At 46.4% G+C, this 20,082-nt stretch overlaps 1 protein-coding gene across 1 annotated transcript; it reads right to left on the bottom strand.

Annotated features, from left to right (window-relative positions):
• Positions 1–235: 235 nt before the first annotated feature.
• Positions 236–19,838, bottom strand: PIN1 (peptidylprolyl cis/trans isomerase, NIMA-interacting 1). Its single transcript, XM_061550440.1, has 4 exons — positions 19,749–19,838; positions 16,155–16,349; positions 13,114–13,224; positions 236–2,063 (listed from the first exon to the last, which is right to left on the bottom strand). Exons 1-4 carry the CDS (start codon positions 19,807–19,809, stop codon positions 1,954–1,956), a joined length of 477 nt encoding a protein of 158 aa, XP_061406424.1. The 5' UTR covers positions 19,810–19,838; the 3' UTR covers positions 236–1,953.
• Positions 19,839–20,082: the final 244 nt, after the last annotated feature.

Raw genomic sequence — 20,082 nt, 5'->3', positions numbered from 1 at the left:
TTGTTCGCACATTACATTACACGCTAAAGGCTATAATGAAATTGAGTTTATTTGCTTGGGAGTTAATAGCACAATAAAAAAAAAAACGATAATTATAACACGGCCTCCGCTATTTGTGAATCATACAACTCGACGGGCGTTCGCAGAAAACATCTGCCAAAAGGGCAATGCTCGCACATATTCTTGGCATATATAATAGCTCATCAAATAATTAAGAGCAACATGATTCATAAGCCCCAAGCAATGTTCTTTATTGCACCCACAATAAATGGGTTAGATATAATCACGATGACATTCCCGTACAAAGGAAAGAACACACAGCATCGCAAACAATGTCCATCACATTTAATGTTACAATACAATATTGGAAAAATTATATATCATTGTAGTCTTGCTTATATTTCATTCAACTTGGGACTGGCCCACGGGCCGCTGTTTTGCCTATGCCACTGCACTCGTCACACTAAACAATGCGCGTTTGATTTCTAAGAGGGATACAAGTCGAACTGGCGATAACATTATGCATGCACTGAGCGCCGTGCATTCAAAAATTGGGAACTGCGTAAACCAGCAAACGAATGAAAAAAAAAACTCGGTGCGTCTTTACTACCGTGCATCAATACGGCTACAGCGTAAATCTCTTTGCTTTTATTTGACAGTAAAGAGACGAAGGCAGCTGCAGCCTTAACCAGCACAACCACACCGCGGAGAGAGGGAGAGAAAGAGAAAAAATAAATCTTACCATCAATACATTTGTTATGTTTCACAAAGCACAATAATGGATTTTTTTCCCCCTCTCCATCCACCCTGTTGAAATCTTGCATTTCGGTCAGATTAATGAATCTTGGGGGGGTGAGGGGGTTTAAACCGGTTCGAAATAAATCTCGCTCTTTGTAAAGTTTGCAGCCGCAACCCAAGATGCAAATTGCGGCAGCAAAGACCAGAGCGCTGCCTCCGTTATTCCACAATTTTCTGGACTTTTATTGTGAAGTCGTCGAGAGCAAACAGCGTGAGCACGTGAAGGGTAGCGTTACGGGGTGGTGGATAATACAAACAAACAAAAAACGCGCCTGCGTCACCAAAATACAACAGCACCCGTTTCACGGTTGGTTTTTCGTTGCCATCTTTGCTCTGCCGCTAAGCCAAGCCACAGCACGACGCGTTGGTTTTTTTTGGGGGGGGGCGGGGGGGGGGCGAGTGCAAAACAACTACGGCAGCGAAACAATAATAATAACAGTAATCCTAAAAAAAACACATTATTACGACTATTTCAGTTTTTTAGAAGAGAACAGCCGCCTAATGGTATTGAACATTAATAGCGCGAGGGTAGCAGCAGTTCAAAACAAAAGCCGTTGAAGAGCATGACAGCGAGCGCGTGAGGTGACCCTGCTTTCGTTGCGCGAAAATCATCTCGGGATGCTTTCTTTTTTGCCAGCAGGGCGGGTAGGGATGATATAAATGATTGCCGCGGCGTTATGCCAGCTGCCGCTCATCGCTTTAAACACGGTGGCCCCGATGTGGTTCATTCAATTCTTTGGCGCGCACGCTGCTGCTGCTGCTGCCGCTGCTTAAGACTAGCGGCGCTAAAAAAAAATGTACGTAAAAAAATAAGAAATTAAGATGAACAAGTGTCCTGATGACTCTCTTTTGGCACGGGTATCTAAAACGCTACTTCCTGCTTTTACTTATTTTTAGATTGGGAGCTAAAAAAATAAAACGCATGCAATGACGGTCACAAAAAAGTAAAACATAAAAGAAAATTTAAAAAATGTATTGTAAACCGAGACTACAAACGCTTTGCTGAAATGTAAAAGCAGTGGTAGCATACTGACGACGTGCCACGTAACACGGTGGTGGAGGTGGTGGCAGTTGTTGTTATTATTATAACGAAGCTGATGTGTTATTTATTTTAACCCGAGAGTCAAGACACCTGCCCCCTGGTCATTGACGCGGTCAACCCGTGCGCTGGATGATGTGGACGCCGGATTCGGTGAAGACCGGTCCGCTCATCTCCCCCACTGTCATGGCGTACGACGCATCTTCAAACGGCTTCTGCATTTGGCCTGGTGGAAGAGGAAAGGGGCGGAAGGAACAAAGGGGTGGATCAGTCATCGACGGTTGTCCATTTTCCAACAGCTGCGAGACAGAATAAAAAAATTTATTCATACTGGAGGAATCCGATGAGCTATGAAGCTCTTTTGCGCAGATGTCCCAATAGATCAGAGCCACGCTGCAGGCACACACTCCCACGTTCACCAGGCGGCACAGTAAGGCTGTTGGGGCAAGATCCCGCTGCTGATGTTCACACACCACACCGGGTACTCATTTAACAGACTCGATGTAGAGGAAGGTCCCAGAACCAGTTCAGAGAAATCACTACTGACGTGAGCCGTGACCGGGAATCGAAATCGTAGCGCAATGCACTGACCACACCACCACCCGCAAGCACAAAGATCCCCCGTATAGCCTTGAACAGACTGTTGGGCAAGTACACCCACCCCCCCGCCAGAACCACGCTTGGCTGCCTTTGTCTCCCGAGTGGTGAAGTTTATATGTCACACCAGGTGCTCATTCGAGGCTGTGTCAACCTAGGGGAGGCCCAGGACTGGTTCAGATAATCGTCAATGGTGTGGACCGTGAGCGTGAATCGGACTCAGGTTGTTGGGCTCGCAGCGCACACGCAAACACAGCACACGCAAACACAGCACACGCAAACACAGCACACGCAAACACAGCACACGCAAACACAGCACACGCAAACACAGCACACGCAAACACAGCACACGCATACACAGCACACGCAAACACAGCACACGCAAACACAGCACACGCAAACACAGCACACGCAAACACAGCACACGCATACACAGCACACGCAAACACAGCACACGCAAACACAGCACACGCAAACACAGCACACGCAAACACAGCACACGCAAACACAGCACACGCAAACACAGCACACGCATACACAGCACCCGCAAACACAGCACACGCAAACACAGCACACGCAAACACAGCACACGCAAACACAGCACACGCAAACACAGCACACGCATACACAGCACCCGCATACACAGCACCCGCAAACACAGCACACGCAAACACAGCACACGCAAACACAGCACACGCAAACACAGCACACGCAAACACAGCACACGCATACACAGCACCCGCATACACAGCACCCGCAAACACAGCACACGCAAACACAGCACACGCATACACAGCACCCGCAAACACAGCACACGCAAACACAGCACACGCAAACACAGCACACGCATACACAGCACCCGCAAACACAGCACACGCAAACACAGCACACGCAAACACAGCACACGCAAACACGTTCTATGAACAAAAGGACACTTATTTATTTATGGACAGATTTAAAACCCTTGCTGTGCTGTAAAGGGCAAGATGTACATTGCATAAAATAAATACTGCCCTATCTAAAATTCAACCTTCGTCACATTTGTGTGAAACTCTCACCCCCGCAGACGCCACACTGCAGCACGGACACATACGGACAGCTGGTGTAGAGCTTTGACTGGGGCTGTTAAAATTACTTTGCCCACCAGCCCCCGCCTGCCCTACCACCCACCCCCCAAAGTCCTCACTCCCTCTCTCCTCCTCCGATCTGTCACTACAATCCCATTTCACACCCGAAAAAATGAAAAATAACCTTGTCATATTTGAGTCTCAAAGCTGAAATGCCAAGTGAGCAAGTGAGGCTATACGGTCCTACACACTTTGAAAAAGAAGACAGGTCCAGTGATGTAGGCCCATTGGTGCGTTTCCAAACTGTGCAACTGGTATAAAATTATTAAGCGCACTGAAGGCGCGAAAAGTGGTCGCTGGGCAGGAGGGGAAAGCGGCAGCGTCTGAGTCAGCCGAGCCATGCATTTATGTCTCGGGCCTGCACTCATCCAGGTGCTTAAAATAATTGGATACAGAATGTTCCTCCAATCCATTTACCTCTCTGTAGTAAGCTCAGTTAAAAAGCTCACCGTGGGTTAGTGGCTTGTTTCCAAAGTAATATTCCTTGAAATTGGTCGTGGGGTATGATGCAAGCTAGTTTTTTTTTGGGGGGGGGGGAGAAGGGGGGTTAAAATGTTTGAAACACAGCTGTGTAAATCATCTTGATGTCCGAAAAATAACTTTCATGGGCTCGTTATACATATATACGTGAGAAAAAAAAATGAAACACATTTGTCAATAACAGTGCCCGGATAACCGGCGTGGTGGCTCGGCGGGAGAGTGAGCCGGGCGCGCAATAGAAAGGTTGCGAGTTCACATCTTGTCTGGGGCTTTTGATTCAGAAACACGATCCCTCTGGACTTCGTAAAATAAGGACCATTTGTCATGCACCAAGTCAACAGCGGTTAGTCTTGAGGACAGACTTGTCCCCGCCAATCGGCTCACTTTGGAATTTCCACCACCGGCTCGGGCTCGTTTGAGCAGGAGATCGCGTTGACTTTGAAAAGGAACAGAAGAAATATAAAATAGGTGACGTTTTGAGCAGTGGCCCTTCTATTATATAGAAATTTTTCACCTTGAGCCCTGTGTTACTGAGAAATGTATGGAGTATATGCTATTTGTGCTTGTGCACCAGTGACGATGCATGCTCGCAATTGTTACATTTTTATACGTAAACATTGGCAAATAAAAAAAAACCCAGAAGAAGAACCATTCAAATAACAATACGCTAATTATCCCGATAACTAGTTGACTAAAGTACATTTAACATCCACGGTTGTTGACATTCACAGCCGTGGGCGCACACAGCGGAATCTCTGGACTGCTTAATAACACGTGCCACATCCTTTTCAGGGCATTAGGGCAGACATGTCCATCATAAATTATTCATGGCGATGGGCTTCGGTGACCCCGCACCGAAGTAAGCGACACTGAAGGCGCGCGTTTCATCTGACAGCTCTTCCCACAAGGCCGGCCGGAAAGCCCGCCGCTGCGTGAAGAGCAACAGTGCCGCGCTGTCGACAATAATTTGCACGTTTCGCGAAACGTGGGAATGGGATCGCCGAAATGGTCGCAAAATCGGGTGACTATTTCGGGCTCGTCACATCGATCACCGCTGCCAAGCCCCTTCCCGTCATCGCGGTTCCCAACAAGTAACGGAGCAAAGTTGCACGTAGCTGGGTAACAGCCCGTGCCGCCAAAAACTTCGGCCGTACATTTTCCAAACAACGCGTTACCGGAGCCATAAATAAGAGCGGGCATCCATCTTCAAGATGACAAAGCACGTCGGCGCATGGCCTTTATAGCCATCTCGGCAAGAGCAGGTAGCACAACAGGGGTGGGGAAAAACGAATGGTGCTCTCCGGGAGAATCCGTTTGTTTACCAAACACGTAGATCTATTTCACATAGGTCCGAAGCCAATGTCCATTTGTCAAGCTCCTGGCAAATGCAATACCCACCCTCGCATTCACATTTTTGCAGTTTGGTGCAATTCCTAGGCCGAGACAGGCTTAGCTTGATGGCCAAACGAGATTAGTTTCAAAAAAATGTCCTGAAATTCGATTTATTTCTGACCACAAACACAAATCCTCCTCTTAGGGAAACATGCAGAGAACCATCACTTAATTTCAATTAATCCTGCCAGGTTCTCAAAGCCAGTTCAATCTCTCTATAGACGTAGACTAAAAAAAAACCAATGTCACGGCACGCCTTGAAAAACAATCTCTCAGCTTGCCCTTTGCTTCGCAGACAACGCTGCCACGGTGCATTTTACATTTTACCCAGCTATATGAGCGTGCACCGCAGCTCTGCACAGACACAGCAATGCACTTGGCTCTCTCCACCGCCACTCACAAGAGAGTCAATTGTTTTCCTGCGACAATAATGGAGCGCTTGCAAGTGTCTTTAGGGCACCACTCACTCACCTGCAGACATTCTGAGCATGTCCTGACAATGAGCCATTTCTAACAGACAAAGCGTGGAGGGTGTCATCTGCTCCGAGTGTAGCAAGTACACCGTTCAGTTCTAACGAGGCTATGGTGGGAATTGGCTGTAATCATTTGCAAATGTGGTTGCATCCAGCACTTATCGTCTGCTTCGGGATATTATTGTAAGGAAGACTTAACAGTTCAGAGTATTTAGCTGCTGTAAATGTCCACGTGATAGGTCACTTAGTTGAGCTGTCACGTGTGGCAAGGTCGCTCCCAAAAAAAGAACTAGACCGCTCAATTGGCCTTACCTGGTGAAATAAAAAAGAGTGACTTTAGTTTAGCTGCCATGTTAATGGCGGAAACAGGGCTGTTTTCCCGAAACGTTGGTGCTCCAACAATTGACAGGACGTGGGGATAAGTCTAGGCAGCGGATTGATCAAGCGCTGTGAATGTAATTAAATGCAGTGATATCTAATGCATAGTAATTTATGACAAAATTTCACAACCGCTTAATAAGCATTCTCTGCCAGGACAGACGTCTTGAGGGTATTAAAGCACCGACTTTAATTCTGCAGCATAAGGCACTCACAACAAAAGTTAAGTTGCATAGAAATAATTAAATATACCTGTGCCAGAAAACTATAATTTCATAAATTTAATATGTGCACCGCCGCTGCGGTCTTTTAGGTTAGCGCAACGCATTTCACAAATGGCTCGTTCAGTTGAGTAATTACCGGACTGGCAGAGGGCGGTCACTGTGTATTGCATGAAGTTATGCGAACTGGGAGGTCGCTCCTTCTCCTCTGCTGCGTGTACGGGCTGGTTCCCCCGGCCGTCCGTGCTGTGGTTGCCTCATCTACGTTCGAATCCAGGCCTCAAAACCTTTTTGTCTCTTCTCCTGCCCACGACAGTCTTTCACCATACAGAATAAATATATAAGGACGCACCTTTTCCATAGGAAGCCCATGTCCCTCTGTGTTTGTTCGGCAAATTAAGATGCGTTTGCATTTAGACGCTGTATAAAATCGCAATTGAAATTTTAACTGCAACGGCAGCTAAACATCAGGGTACTCAAATTTGAAATGTTGTGGGTTTACTGTCCAACACACTGGCATGCTGAAGTAGTAACGTTTTGTTGACATGACAAACCTTACTAATTGTCTGTGCCAGGTGGTGGGTTAACGACACAGTTGCATTCACGCGCTTTAACCCAAAGGAACTCTTATTATAAATATTTTGGTCGCGAAAGCGTTGAATTGCAACGACAGATTCACGCAGTGGACGGCAACGCTGTGGAGCCACTACTGTGGGACCAATCATCGTGACAAACGTCTTAAAAGCCCAACAGCAAAGCTGCACTTTGCCATGCTGACAAAGAGGACGATGGCCGGTGGGCGAGAATAACTACCGAGAGGGCAGCCAAAGGAGGCAAAGTGCGCGCAAGAGGACGTCGACCACGGAGATGGAGCATCGAGATAAGTCTGCGTGCTGGTGCCGGATGAACTGTTGTAATGAGGGACAATGAAGGATGGCGAAGACTTGGGGGAGGCCTTTAACATCTGTGGATTGATCGCGGCTGCTGATGATGATGATGCGGAAGATAAATGACCACCGAAAATATATTACTCAAACCACATTAACGCGTGCGTACACGCAACGTGGAAACTCAACTGCCGCACAAAGTGATGAATGAAGATGTACAAGCAAGAGGCAGCACTTGTACAGCAGCATTTTGCCGGTGGCAAAGTTCGTAACAATATAAAATGATTACAAAAAAACCTGAAGTTTTATTAAGCACAGTTTCCCACCGCAAAGTATAAAGTAGCGGAATTCATCTCAGTACTCCGTGCTTCCATTTAGAAACGTACAAATTACAACAAAAACTCCGTAATAAACTCCACCAGCTGCCAGGACAGATTCACGGTTGTGGCCGCATTCTTCAACTGCATGGACAGAGGCCAACCGTACAAGCACGAATATTTCCAATTTGCAAAACATTTCACCAAATAGGCGGACCTTTCCTGGATTTAAGTCACAGCTGCTAAAATGAGTTCCAAGTCTATTTTGTTCAAAAAGGTGAGAATTCAAAGAGACCAGGATAAGTCTCATTTGCAAGATTGACCAAGAAACATTGCGGCAATGCTCATCCCCTCTTTATTGCTCTGATCCCATGGTGGAAATTCCACATTCCTATGATGGGGCCTGAGACGATCGATAAGACAACCACTGTTGACTTCCTTCCCCCCCATTGTGGTACATGTTTTTTTTTTTATCAACACAGCAAGGAATGGTGTGCCGAGTAAACTCCGACAGGAGTTGTGACCTTCCGATTGCGAACCGCTCGCTTTCGTGCCGAACCACCTGGCTGGCTCCTAGGAGAAGAAAGCTTATTGGCCAATAAATGTAAGCAATTATCGTGCGCAACACTTACCGTTTTGGAGTTTGTAAAGCATAATTGACAAAGACCAAGGTCCAAAAAAACTCAGATGAATCATGGGGACAATATCTTACTGAGCGGAAGAGAGGAAAAGTGAAAATGTCAATGCATTGTTTTGATCGGTGCATTTTCCCACATTTGACGAGGTCCCGATGACCCAGGAAGACTTGCACGTTTCCCAGGACAGAAAACTTTAAAAGGAGCATGTCCTGGGAAAACCGGAACAGTTGGCGACCCTACAATGAATGAGGACATTTTAGCTGTACCCTGCGGTCAAAACCTATTTCTAATGCATTTGCCTGTCCAGTTACAGCCCTAGAATGTATCCCCTTGTTCTGCTCTCTCAGACCAAAAGCTGAGGGTCTATCGAGCGAATCAAAGAACACCTTATTACATCCATGGGTTATAAGGATGACGGCACGACCAAGAGACACCGTCTGCCATTGGTTCATTCAAATTGCGCCGATATATCTGTGGCAACCGGACCCATCCAAGTTAGCCCCCTGTGGGGGGGGGGGGGAGGTCTGGGACAAATCCTTTGTCCGCGTACCCCCACACACGTCACGAATATAGCACAATCCCACCGCGACTTGATGTGAACCCATTTTGCCCGTTTCAAGTTGCAGGTTTACACGGTCGGTAACGAAAGACCGCAGCAGCATGTCTGGGGCGGATGTGAAGAGGTACGAGATAATGTGTCTACATCTTAATGGTTCTGCATTATTAATGACTGGTCGGTGACAGGCTGTACAGTACACGTGTACCCTGCCCAAAGACACGTATCCGCCAATTGACGAACGCACAAACACACACCTAGAAGATAAAATACCCAGAACGTACATACCTACCTATGAGGGCGAGTACTTGTAAAGGTCAATATAATTTTAATGAGAGAATATGAAATGAAATAACATAAATTACAAAGGAATGAATAGGAGGAAACGCGATTGCTGGGGGCTAGGATTATTAAACAAATTGCCTATTTTAAATGCAATTGCTGGGTTATTTGAACTGGAGAATGCATTGATATTACTGTGCTCCCTAAGCTATAAATTTTGCTTCGCCTATTCGTCTGCTGATCTATTTGTTTTCACACCTTAACACACACCGTGCGCTCTTTGGAGCAGTAAATTCCGATGATTTGCTGAAGAACACACTTCCCCCCCCCCCCCCCCCCAGTGCGAAAAATGGAAATGATCCAAGGTGGAAAGTATTCCCATCCAATGTTTCGTAAAGAGAATGGGGGCACTGCCCGCGTAGCGACTGCTGTAATGCGAAAGCCTTCGCCGAGTCACAAGACAATATCCTTTGGAGGGTCCTGCTCCACCGCCGATTAGCACGGTGGGCTACGGACGGTGCTAAACAAGTCCAACAGGAGTACACGCATACAAAGCGATATAGGACCAATTGCTCAGCGAGTAGAGTTCCTTCTCAAGCATGATAGCAACACTTTAGCACGCCGGTCTGCTCGAAGGGGGTTGTAGGTAGCCGTGGCCTAGGGCCAGTTCAGATATCAGTCACACATTGTGTAAGCAAGTGGTGGCTGCGAATCAAAACTCAGGACACTGGTTAATGCACTAACCACTGCGCCACCACTCCAGTCCTATCCCCGCATTCATAAATCATTAATATAAGAACTTGATACCTTACAGTAGATTCCAAACGACGAACCATTGCTTTAAATAAAGCATTGCACACGTTTTAAAGCCTCCAATTGACCCTGCAGTAAACAACATAAATATTTATTGAATTTAGTTGGAGCTCGTGCATTAAATAAGTGTTGCGAAATTGCCTCTTTGCCAATCAAAAGAGTCGTCTTTTTGTATTAAACAAAACAAAAGGCTGAAATCAGCAAATGCGAGCTGACACGCTGCTAATCACTCGGAAGCGTTGAAAGTTGCTGCGGACTACAGGAGTCAGAACACATTTACATCTCTAGAAACATTGCCTGCATTGGGAAATGACAAAAAAAATAACCTTTTCAACGAAACACCGTTTAGTTTTTTAATGGCAACGTTTTCCAACTAACTGCACGATGCAAAGATCTACCCGCTGGGGGGGAGACTTGGACATGACGAGTCGCCTGAAGGGATGATGGGGCAGTGGTCAAGACTCACTTTTCGATTTAAGGCTTTCGTGACTGCAGGGATTCATCTTCTTGGTTCTTTCGGTAAAGTCACGTAGAAGGACTTTACCGAAAGAACCAAGAAGGTCAAGACTCACGTCGGAGAGTACGTCCACAGTGGGAGATCGTCATTGTCAGCTGCCATCAATCCACCGCTGGATTAAGACCTCCCTAAGTTGTCGCCATCATTGACAATCCCCCAGTGGAAATGAAAGGAATTCAATGGGCTCACGTGCAAGCGCGACATCGCCAGGCTGTGAGGGATGGCAATGGCTTGGGGAGGCCTTCTTTCAGCAGTGGGTAGATCATAGCCGACGTTAATGGTGATGACGTCATCACTTTCTGGCACTATTGACATACTTCTAGATTTGAAGCTTTCGTGACTGCAAGGATTCATACTATTAGTTTTTTAGGTAAAATTAATAAAAATAAAATAATAAAAATCACGACGTTTCGGAGGCAACACAAGCCTCCAGTCATCAGGTGGGACCATCACAGCCAGATTTGCTGTATCAAGTGATACAGCAAATCTGGCTGTGACGGTCCCACCTGTATCAAGTGATGCAGCAAATCTGGCTGTGACGGTCCCACCTGATGACGGAGACTTGTGTTGCCTCCGAAACGTTGTGGTTTTTATTATTTTATTTTTATTAATTTTTAATAAAAAAAATTTACCTACGTGACTTTACTGAAAAAACTAAGAGTACTATTGACATACGACTAACACTCATCACCCTGTTAACCTTCACAATAAAGATTTAAGCAGTTGCCATGTATGAGCTATGGGGACTATATCCGTAAAATTAAAATGTTTCTGTTCCCAACTAGCGTCTGAATGAAATCCGTCGGTGTTTATTTTGACGGGCCAACGCTTGAGCTACTAAAGTGCGTCTCAAAGTTAGACTCTGCGCTAAGGTGCCTCTGGCCTTCGTAGCGATATTGAGGTTGGTACCCTTGTAGAATGCTACTGTCCGTGGTTTTGAGCGCAAGATTTATGTCTCAACTGAAGGCAGAACCAGAGGCACGTGGGCAGGCCCCAGCGTTTTGCCAGCAAGCACTTCCTCATCCACAACATGACAGCACAATTGATCTCCTTCTCGCAGTTCTACAAGAAAACATTTATGGGAACGTATATTCTACATTTTCAAACATTGAAAAACTCACTTAGAAGATATATGTCAAGGACATGCTATGGGCAAGAAATCAAACCGGCACAATTGATTTTTTTTTTAAATATATGAAAAAGCCAAAAATGTAATACAATCAGACTTAAACAAATGGCTGCAGTGCAGCTGCTGACCTACGCGGTTCGAGATGTCCTTGTGTTTGACGCTAACTGTGCACGTTTGTGCCGTGCCATTATGTAAATTGAGCCCATTACCGGATGGCATGGAAAGTACAAAATCTCATCAGATCTCAGAAGCGAAGCAGGTTTGAGCCTGGATAGCATTCCGATGGTCGACCCCCATGTACGAAATTAGGTGTCACAGCATGCTGCGAGGCTCCCTTGTCAGCAGACAGCAGTGCAGCAACATCCGATGTTGTACCGTGCTATGCTCCAACTTATACGCTACTTGCTTTCGCCAAACCCCCACTGACAAGCGTGATGATGTATGGTCAACTAACCTTGATGCCTTGCATGGTGCGAGGAGGCACTGATCCAGCAGTGGATTGGCAAATCGGCCGTACATGTATACTATTGATTACAATTCGTGAATATGATATTCGCCCCATTCTTTTAGAGTATTTGGCTGCTATAATTGTCCACATGATAAGCCACTTCGTTGAGCTATCATTTGTGGGCAGATGGCTTCTGAAAAAGAGCTACATAGCTCAGTTGGCCTTACCTGGTAAAATAGAAATAGTAAAATAGTTGCATTTACTTACAGTGCGCGGCCATCTCTAAGGCACGATGTATCGACGGGTAAAAGTCTGCCGGTAGGGGGCGATGTTTTTACGTGGTTTTACCCAATTCAGGCAAATTCGGTAACTTGGGGATACTTGCGAAACTTCAAAGTTTTTGACTGTGACGCCAGCACGCATGGCCTCCTTGCCCCATCACTCCTCTATCCGTACCACCATGGCCACCGTTCCCATCAACGCCGCTCGTTGACCCCTCCACCCGCGTTTAGGACACGCCTGCCAGACCGACTGCGTCATCTCACCCGTACTGTGCTCAACCACCGCATGGCATGGAGAGCTACGGCGCATTGAGCCGACACGCCGAGACCCAGGGTTCGAATATTAGTTTCAGCTGCCCGTGATTAAACTGTGTTCTCAAGTGTACTGGGATGATAGTCTCGATCACTGGGCATTACATTTTTCATTTTCAAAACGCTTCTATTTTCTGTTTCTTCCCTCGCACTTCACCACTTTTGAATTCCCTCCCATCGTCTCTTTTCCCCAAGCTCTTATAACATTGCTTAATATAAGAAACGTATTAATAACTCTTCTCTGTTACAACTTTGTTCTAATCTGATGCTGGCCGCTTGATGTTTCGGTTAGTGAGTTTGCACGCGGCGAGCGTGTCAGAATCTGAACATGTATTTATACCGGAGGAATCCGATGAGCTATGAAGCTCTTCTTCACTGACGTCCAGTGCACATGAAACCGCCACCAACTCCGTGCTGCCGCCACTCACCTCTGCTGAAGAATCCCAAGTCTCCCCCTTTCTTGGCCGAGCTGCAGTCGCTGTACTTGGAGGCGAGTTCCTCGAATGGCACTTCTCCGGACCGGATTTGCCGGATGTATTCTGTCCGACGACGCAGCACGAGCGGCGTTGGTGGGGGGAAAAAGACGATTCACATCTCTGAGGTGAATGGTAAAGGTGCAGTCCTGCAATTGCTTGCTCATGCCACTACTACCGGAAGGGCCTCCGCTAGAGGGAACTCCGGGCAGTCCCTCTAGATCAGGGGTCGGCAACCAAAATAACAAGAAGAGCCATTTCTTTCCAATTCGGTACAAAATTCAGTATTTCAAGAGCCGCAATGCATCTGAGTACATACGTATTCATCGTCAAGAAGCAGCCCGTAAAGAGCCGCATGCGGCTCCGGAGCCGTAGGTTGCCGACCCCTGCTCTAGATGATATTTGGCCTACTATTCTACGCTGGCCAGACTCCTTGGAAGAGGGGGGAGTATCCACGATTAACCACGCCACTTGTGACCTGCCAATGGAATTTAATGTGGTGTGCATAAAGCCAAATGAAAACTCGCCAAAACCCATCAAACTATTTCCCCTTTCCAAAATTGACATTTATCAATGCTGTGCTGGATGTCTCACAGTCACACGTGGAGAGGCCTTAATCCAGAAGTGGATAGATCATGGCTAATGGAGAACCTGTTATGTTATTGCACAGCGTATTTTGTTTTTGTTTACAACCCTTTTTGAATTTACTGCCGGATTGAAGGACTCTCCAACGAATATCAAAGGGGTTATTTGACCATACTTCACCATTCTGGTCAGTGCGGGGGGGAGGGGGGGTAGCGGGCAATTTAAGAAAATGGCCTCATTGTTTGACACGCCGCACTGAGTGATCCGACTGAATTGATGACCTCTGAATTGCAAGTCCAGCGTGCTGACCATTACACCGCAGCAGTACACCTAATGACGCAACCAAGAAGAATACCCTCGACGTATCAAGATAACATAACATGCCAGGTGGCATTGGTAGCAGCAACACATCCTGCGCTAATTGCATTGTGGAAATAGGTGCAATTCGTAGTGATTTTGGAGTTAATGTCATTGAATCGATATAAAACATTGAGGCACAACTCAAGGACTGGAGGAATGAACATGTCCACTAACAACTACATTACCGTAGTAATTATGAGCGGTAAATAGGTTTAAAAAAATGTCAATGTGCTTTTGTACGTGTGCGTTTTAATATCACAATCTAGTTACATTTAACAAAGGCCTCACAAAAAAAAGACTAAAATCAAGAATATTTCAAGCAAGCAACACCCCCTTCTGCACGTCACGTGTAACTGCAGTTAAAATGTTGTGCATAATTATAGAACTGAACCGATGTCTCCTTTTCTCCATCGGGAAGGACAACTACATTTGATTTCGTTTCCAACCCCCCCCCCCCCCCCAAATTCACCTTAAGCCGAAATTCCAAACCCAATTCATCACGCCGCAATGAGCCAATAGCGCAAGTGGTCTCGTACAGAGATTTACCGTCGCATTCATGGCAGCTGACACCCCTGGCAATGTGTGACAAATTGGTAGTGCTTGAGAGTGTCAGGATAGGTGGTATTGGGTGGAGTGTCTTAAAAAAGGATTGGTGGTGTCCAGCGAATGAAGCATTGCCTCGTTAGGTGCCCTGAATGTACCTTTACCATTGGAAAGCGGGCGCTAATGAGGAGCAATGCCTACAGCTAAAAATATCCACATAAATGGGTCTCTTTAATTAATCTGCTTCTCCAGCATAATTGCAGGCATTAATCACGAACAAGTACTTCTTGTTGAAATGGCATCATAAACATCCCATATTGCCTCCCAAAGAGCAATATTAACTATAAGAAATCCCGAACAGCACGCGCGCGCGCGAAACAAAATTACATTTTCAACTTTGTGACACTGAACAAAGTTAGTCAACCCTTATTTTACAAATTGGTCCTGAAGGTCAGGTGTGTCCAATAGAGAAAACTGGATTATGAACAGATTTCTGTCCAATACAATTTACATCTATCGATGTTGTCTGACACGCGCCAGGTTGTAAAAACCCGGGGGCTGCAAAGAGACGAGCAACGCATTGGTGAGGTAGCATTTTGCTTTGTGAGGGTCAAATATGATTTTAAAATACCTTTGGTGGAGCATACGTCAACACACACCTCACTCACTGCACTACAGCGTTGCGATGTTAAAAATGTTTTACCAGGTTGATGTGAACTGGCCACAAATGATCGCTCAACGAAGTGGCTTCTCATCACGTGTAAAATGTATAGCAGCCAAATACTCTTTAAACGCATGCATCTAAATGTGGAGGAACTGGAGAACCCGGAGAAAAATCCACGCGACTAAATATTCCCCCTCTTTTGCCTGATTAGTGCATTAAGGTGCATACCTCCATTAATAAATATCGTTTACTGGCAGCTTTCTAAGTGGTAGGCCTCATGTGGCCATGCAGCTTATCACCCCCTTTCCACTGTAGCTGATCTCAACCTAGCCCAGCGCAGGACCCTGGCCGTGCGGGTGTTTTTTTCCAGCGGCTATTTGTCGTGGTTCGATAGAAACCGAATGCGGTTCGGACCCAAAAAGGGTCATGGGCAGATCTGACGACGCATTGCGTGCGACGTCAGTTCACTGCAAAGGACACAGCGTCACCGTGTAAACTACTGCGCCCGCGTCTCGACTCGCTCATTGCGAGCGATGTGAGCAGCACGGCTCTGCTTCGGCAACGTAAAAATAACCTGAGATGGCCTCGGCACAACTCAGTTGCACCGTGGCAAAACTAAACTGGATCCGGAGAAAAATCCACACGACCTGAATACTTCCTGTATACTAGGCGGGGTAGTTCACATCTCGCCACCGCGGCGTATTTTAAATGAAGTTGCGGACCATATATGGCCCGTTGGCCATAGGCAGGCACTCCACGCCCATCACAGGGGAACAAACACAACCCGCAGACGAGGCTCGCAGGGGAAATAGGGCATCGCGTCAGCCATCCTGGCCACCCTCACCCTGCAGGATGGAGACGGCCTCATCCTTGGAGCGAGTGATGTGCTCCTCGCGCCACGAGGATGGCCTCCGCGAGCCGCTGTGCTTCACCAGCAGGTGAGAGCAGCGCACCTGGGAGGGCTCGTCACCGCGGCTGCCCCCCTCCGGCCGCTCCCATTGGCTCGAGTTGGTCACGTGGTTGAAGTAGTAAACGCGGCCTGCGGCACACGGTGAGAGGCCACGGGAAGCGTCAACCGATCGCGCTTCAGACGTAAGACAACGGAGAGTCATTACACGCGCCGAACGTGACTGCGTGTGGTGTGAATAAGTGTGGAGTGGTAGCCGAGTGCCAGCCACAGCTAACATGAGGGGTGAATGATATATATGTGCCGGTTCTTGGCCTACCCTCCTCCTCACTACGCAGCATGGTGAAGTATAGTCGAATTCCTGTGATCAACGTGGCATGGGGAGGTCTTTAGCTGGCAGCGGAATGACAAAAAGGGCTGTAAAATTATGTTTAATACAATGTATCAATTATTATGCTTGTTTACCCAGGAAAGACTCAATAGTCTAATGACTCTTTTTCAGAAGGGTCGTGCCAAGTTTTCGCAGTATGGGGCGATTATTGGTATGTAGATTCCTATTGAGTAAGAGGGTACTTTTTTAAAATTTGGGAAAACTGAACCATGACGCGAGCACACAATTTTTAAGGTTAATGTAACACAGTATTAATCAGGGTGGCTGCTGGTTTCGAAATGTGAACCTCTGCAATAAGCGGCAAATGCGCCATGTCGCTTACGGTCATTACTTTTAGTAGGTGAAATTACAAAAAGTGCATGTGGTTAGGTATACTACTTTTTTATTTTACAAAAACGCATCTTTTTCCCGAATTTTATCCCGATTGTTCTTGGTGCCATGTAACAAGACATTGTATACGCTCGGATCTCTCAGAGCATTGCAACCTTACGTGTTAAAGAACAGCTCATGGAAGAGGATATCATAGAGCTACCACTGACATCAAGTGGCGTCTAGTCCACACAACAGAGGGGCACAGCACTCGTCCCACAAACTTCTTCACATGACATTAAATTGCAAATAAAACGCTCCGAGACGTTTCGTTACACTATACAAGAGCACAATATACACACAAGTCCAGTCAAATTAATTCACAACTAAGGTACGGAATCTAATTCTATGGGATTATCTTCTTTAATGCAGTCATTGGTGACTAGGTTGGGACCATTAACTCTCACTAAAATTGAGAACCCAGTTTAATCACAGGTGGGGCTGTCTGGATTCGAATCCAGGATCTCAGCTCAGGGTTCTGGACCTCTATGATACTTGGCCAACCTCCCCGGTGTATAATGACTTTAACAAAACATTCTTCCCTTAAGGTGGCAATATTAGCCGTCACTGTTGTGGGATTTGGTTTTTGCTAATGTTATGTTTGTGTTGGGTTTCCTGAAAATACTGCATTGTTGACCACATCCCACAAATGTCAACGTGCTTTGGAACTGTGCATTATGAAAGTCGCTTACAAAAAAAAAACAACCATGATTAGGGTTATTAAACACTCTTTAATGTATTTTATAGTGACGTTTATTACATTTATACTTTCATTACATATCAGTCGTGTGGAATATGGAGCATTAAATGGCCAAGCAGCGAGATGTTTCATCACCTCCTTCTCAACCAAGGGATATCCGCGTGAAAACACATACAGAGTTCCCAGGCTGCAATTTGGCATCAACCCAGTGAAATTTGAAGTCGTAGGCGAGCTTGCCTGGTGTATCCAGGCCCCTGCATAAATGCCAGGTACTGTGTAAACAAATTGTGTGGAAGAGCAAGATGGCTTAAACATGACCGACTCTTTTAAGCGCCCCGATGACAAAATATAAGCCAAACACAGAAACGCCCAATGAACAGACCCGGCGGTGACATTTCACAACACAGATGGAGTCGTCTTATGCCAGATGGCCCATGCCAAGGCAATAACTTATTTTGCTTCCAAATGGGCACTAGATTTCCAAAAGGCCCGATTTGGGCCACTCAAAAAAGGGCAATATTAATGGTTCCCAAAAGGGTCTAATTCCTCTGGTTAAATTACAGACACTGCAATTGAAAAAATGGATTGCCTACGCTCTGCTGTGCCTACCGGAGCCATGTCCCAATGCACATATATTGCACATGTTGACAAGATGAAAACAAGTATATAAAGTTCCCCCATAATCGAATGTATGTTATGTGGTGCTGAACTGCATTTTTTGGCCAAGCCATTGATGATGTTTCCATGTTTCTACGACGAGTGGAAAACTACCCTTGCCTTTCCACTCTGTGGTCCAGGCCTAAGGAAGTGCTGCTCACCTGGTGAGCTGTACTAGATGCATCTCAAACCAGCGTGATGTGAGTCCACGACCACTGCCATCACCACCACCACAACCATCATCACATATACACACCCATAACCACAACCACAAAAACATCACCATCATCACAACCACCCCCGTCATTACATCATCACCACTCCCATTATCACAACCACCATAGCATGTTCATCATCACAATCACCACCTTCACCACAATAATAATCCCTATTAACATGACCCTGGTCATGACCACATTCACCATCACCACCCTCACAACCTCAACCACCATCATTATCCTAACAATCCCAATCACCACCCCACCCACCATCAAGTTAACAATCATGCCATCACTAACATAACCACCAACATCAACACCTAAACAACTATTAACTACGCCAACATGAACACAACATTAACCATTACAATAATCAATATTACCACAACTATTATAATCATTCCCTAAATCACCCCACGTCACCACAACAACCATCCCCTCACCAACATCACCACCACCACCTTTAAGAGCTACCCCCATCACAACCATATCACCAACATCGCCACCACCAACGTCATCATCACCACCACCATCACACATCACCACGATCATCATCACCAGTACCATCACCATCACCACAACAACCTTTAGAGTTATCCCCATCACATAAACAATATCACCAACACCGCCATCACCAACATCATCACCATCACCAAAAACACCACCACGATAACCATCACATCACCAGAACCACCATCATTACTGCAACAACCTTTAGAGCTACCCCCAATCACATCAACCCTACCACCAACATCGCCATCACCAATATCACCACCAACAAAAACACCACTACTATAACCATCACATCACCACCATCATCATCACCACCACCAAAACCTTTAGAGCTACCCCCAATCACATCAACCCTACCACCAACATCGCCATCACCAATATCACCACCAACAAAAACACCACCACTATAACCATCACATCGCCACCACCATCACAACCTTTAGAGCTACCCCCATCACATCAACCCTATCACCAACATCGCCATCAGCACCATCACCACGGACCATGCTGCAATGCAGTACAGATGGGGGTGGGGCCAGACATTGTAACCAGCGCGCTCCATCTATCTCGTAGGCGCTAAGGGAGGGCTACCGAGGCTCTCCCCGAACATTGGAGGGGGGGTGAAGGGAGGGTTTCCCTTCCTCTCGCAGACGACCGCCACCTCGTCGCGTCTGCTGCTTTACCGGAGCTGCGGCTCGTCCGCTTCTCCCATCCCTGCGGCAGTGACTCTGCTTCATCCGCCATGCCTGACACACACAGCCGCTTGAGTAAACATCGGCGCGGCGTTTCGCGCCTGCACTTTCGCGCGCGTCAACGAGGGTGATGGGGGCGGGGTCACTCATTCACCAACACAGGCCGTGTGATTTCGTACGATTTTTGTGCAACCGCCAAAAGAAATATTAATGAACGTTAAATTGCAATTATTTGTAGATCTGGCAAAAGCTGCGACGCTGTGTTGATCGTGAGTAATTTTTTTCTGGAGGTAAAAGTTGCTAAAAAGACGTTTTTTTTTTGTTG

Source organism: Lethenteron reissneri, chromosome 12 (genome assembly GCF_015708825.2).
Source record: "Lethenteron reissneri isolate LAM-NWPU_2019-01 chromosome 12, ASM1570882v1, whole genome shotgun sequence".
Classification (NCBI taxonomy): Eukaryota; Metazoa; Chordata; class Hyperoartia; order Petromyzontiformes; family Petromyzontidae; genus Lethenteron; species Lethenteron reissneri.
Note: the sequence above shows the minus strand (reverse complement) of the source record. Positions and strands in the feature narration are given on the sequence as shown.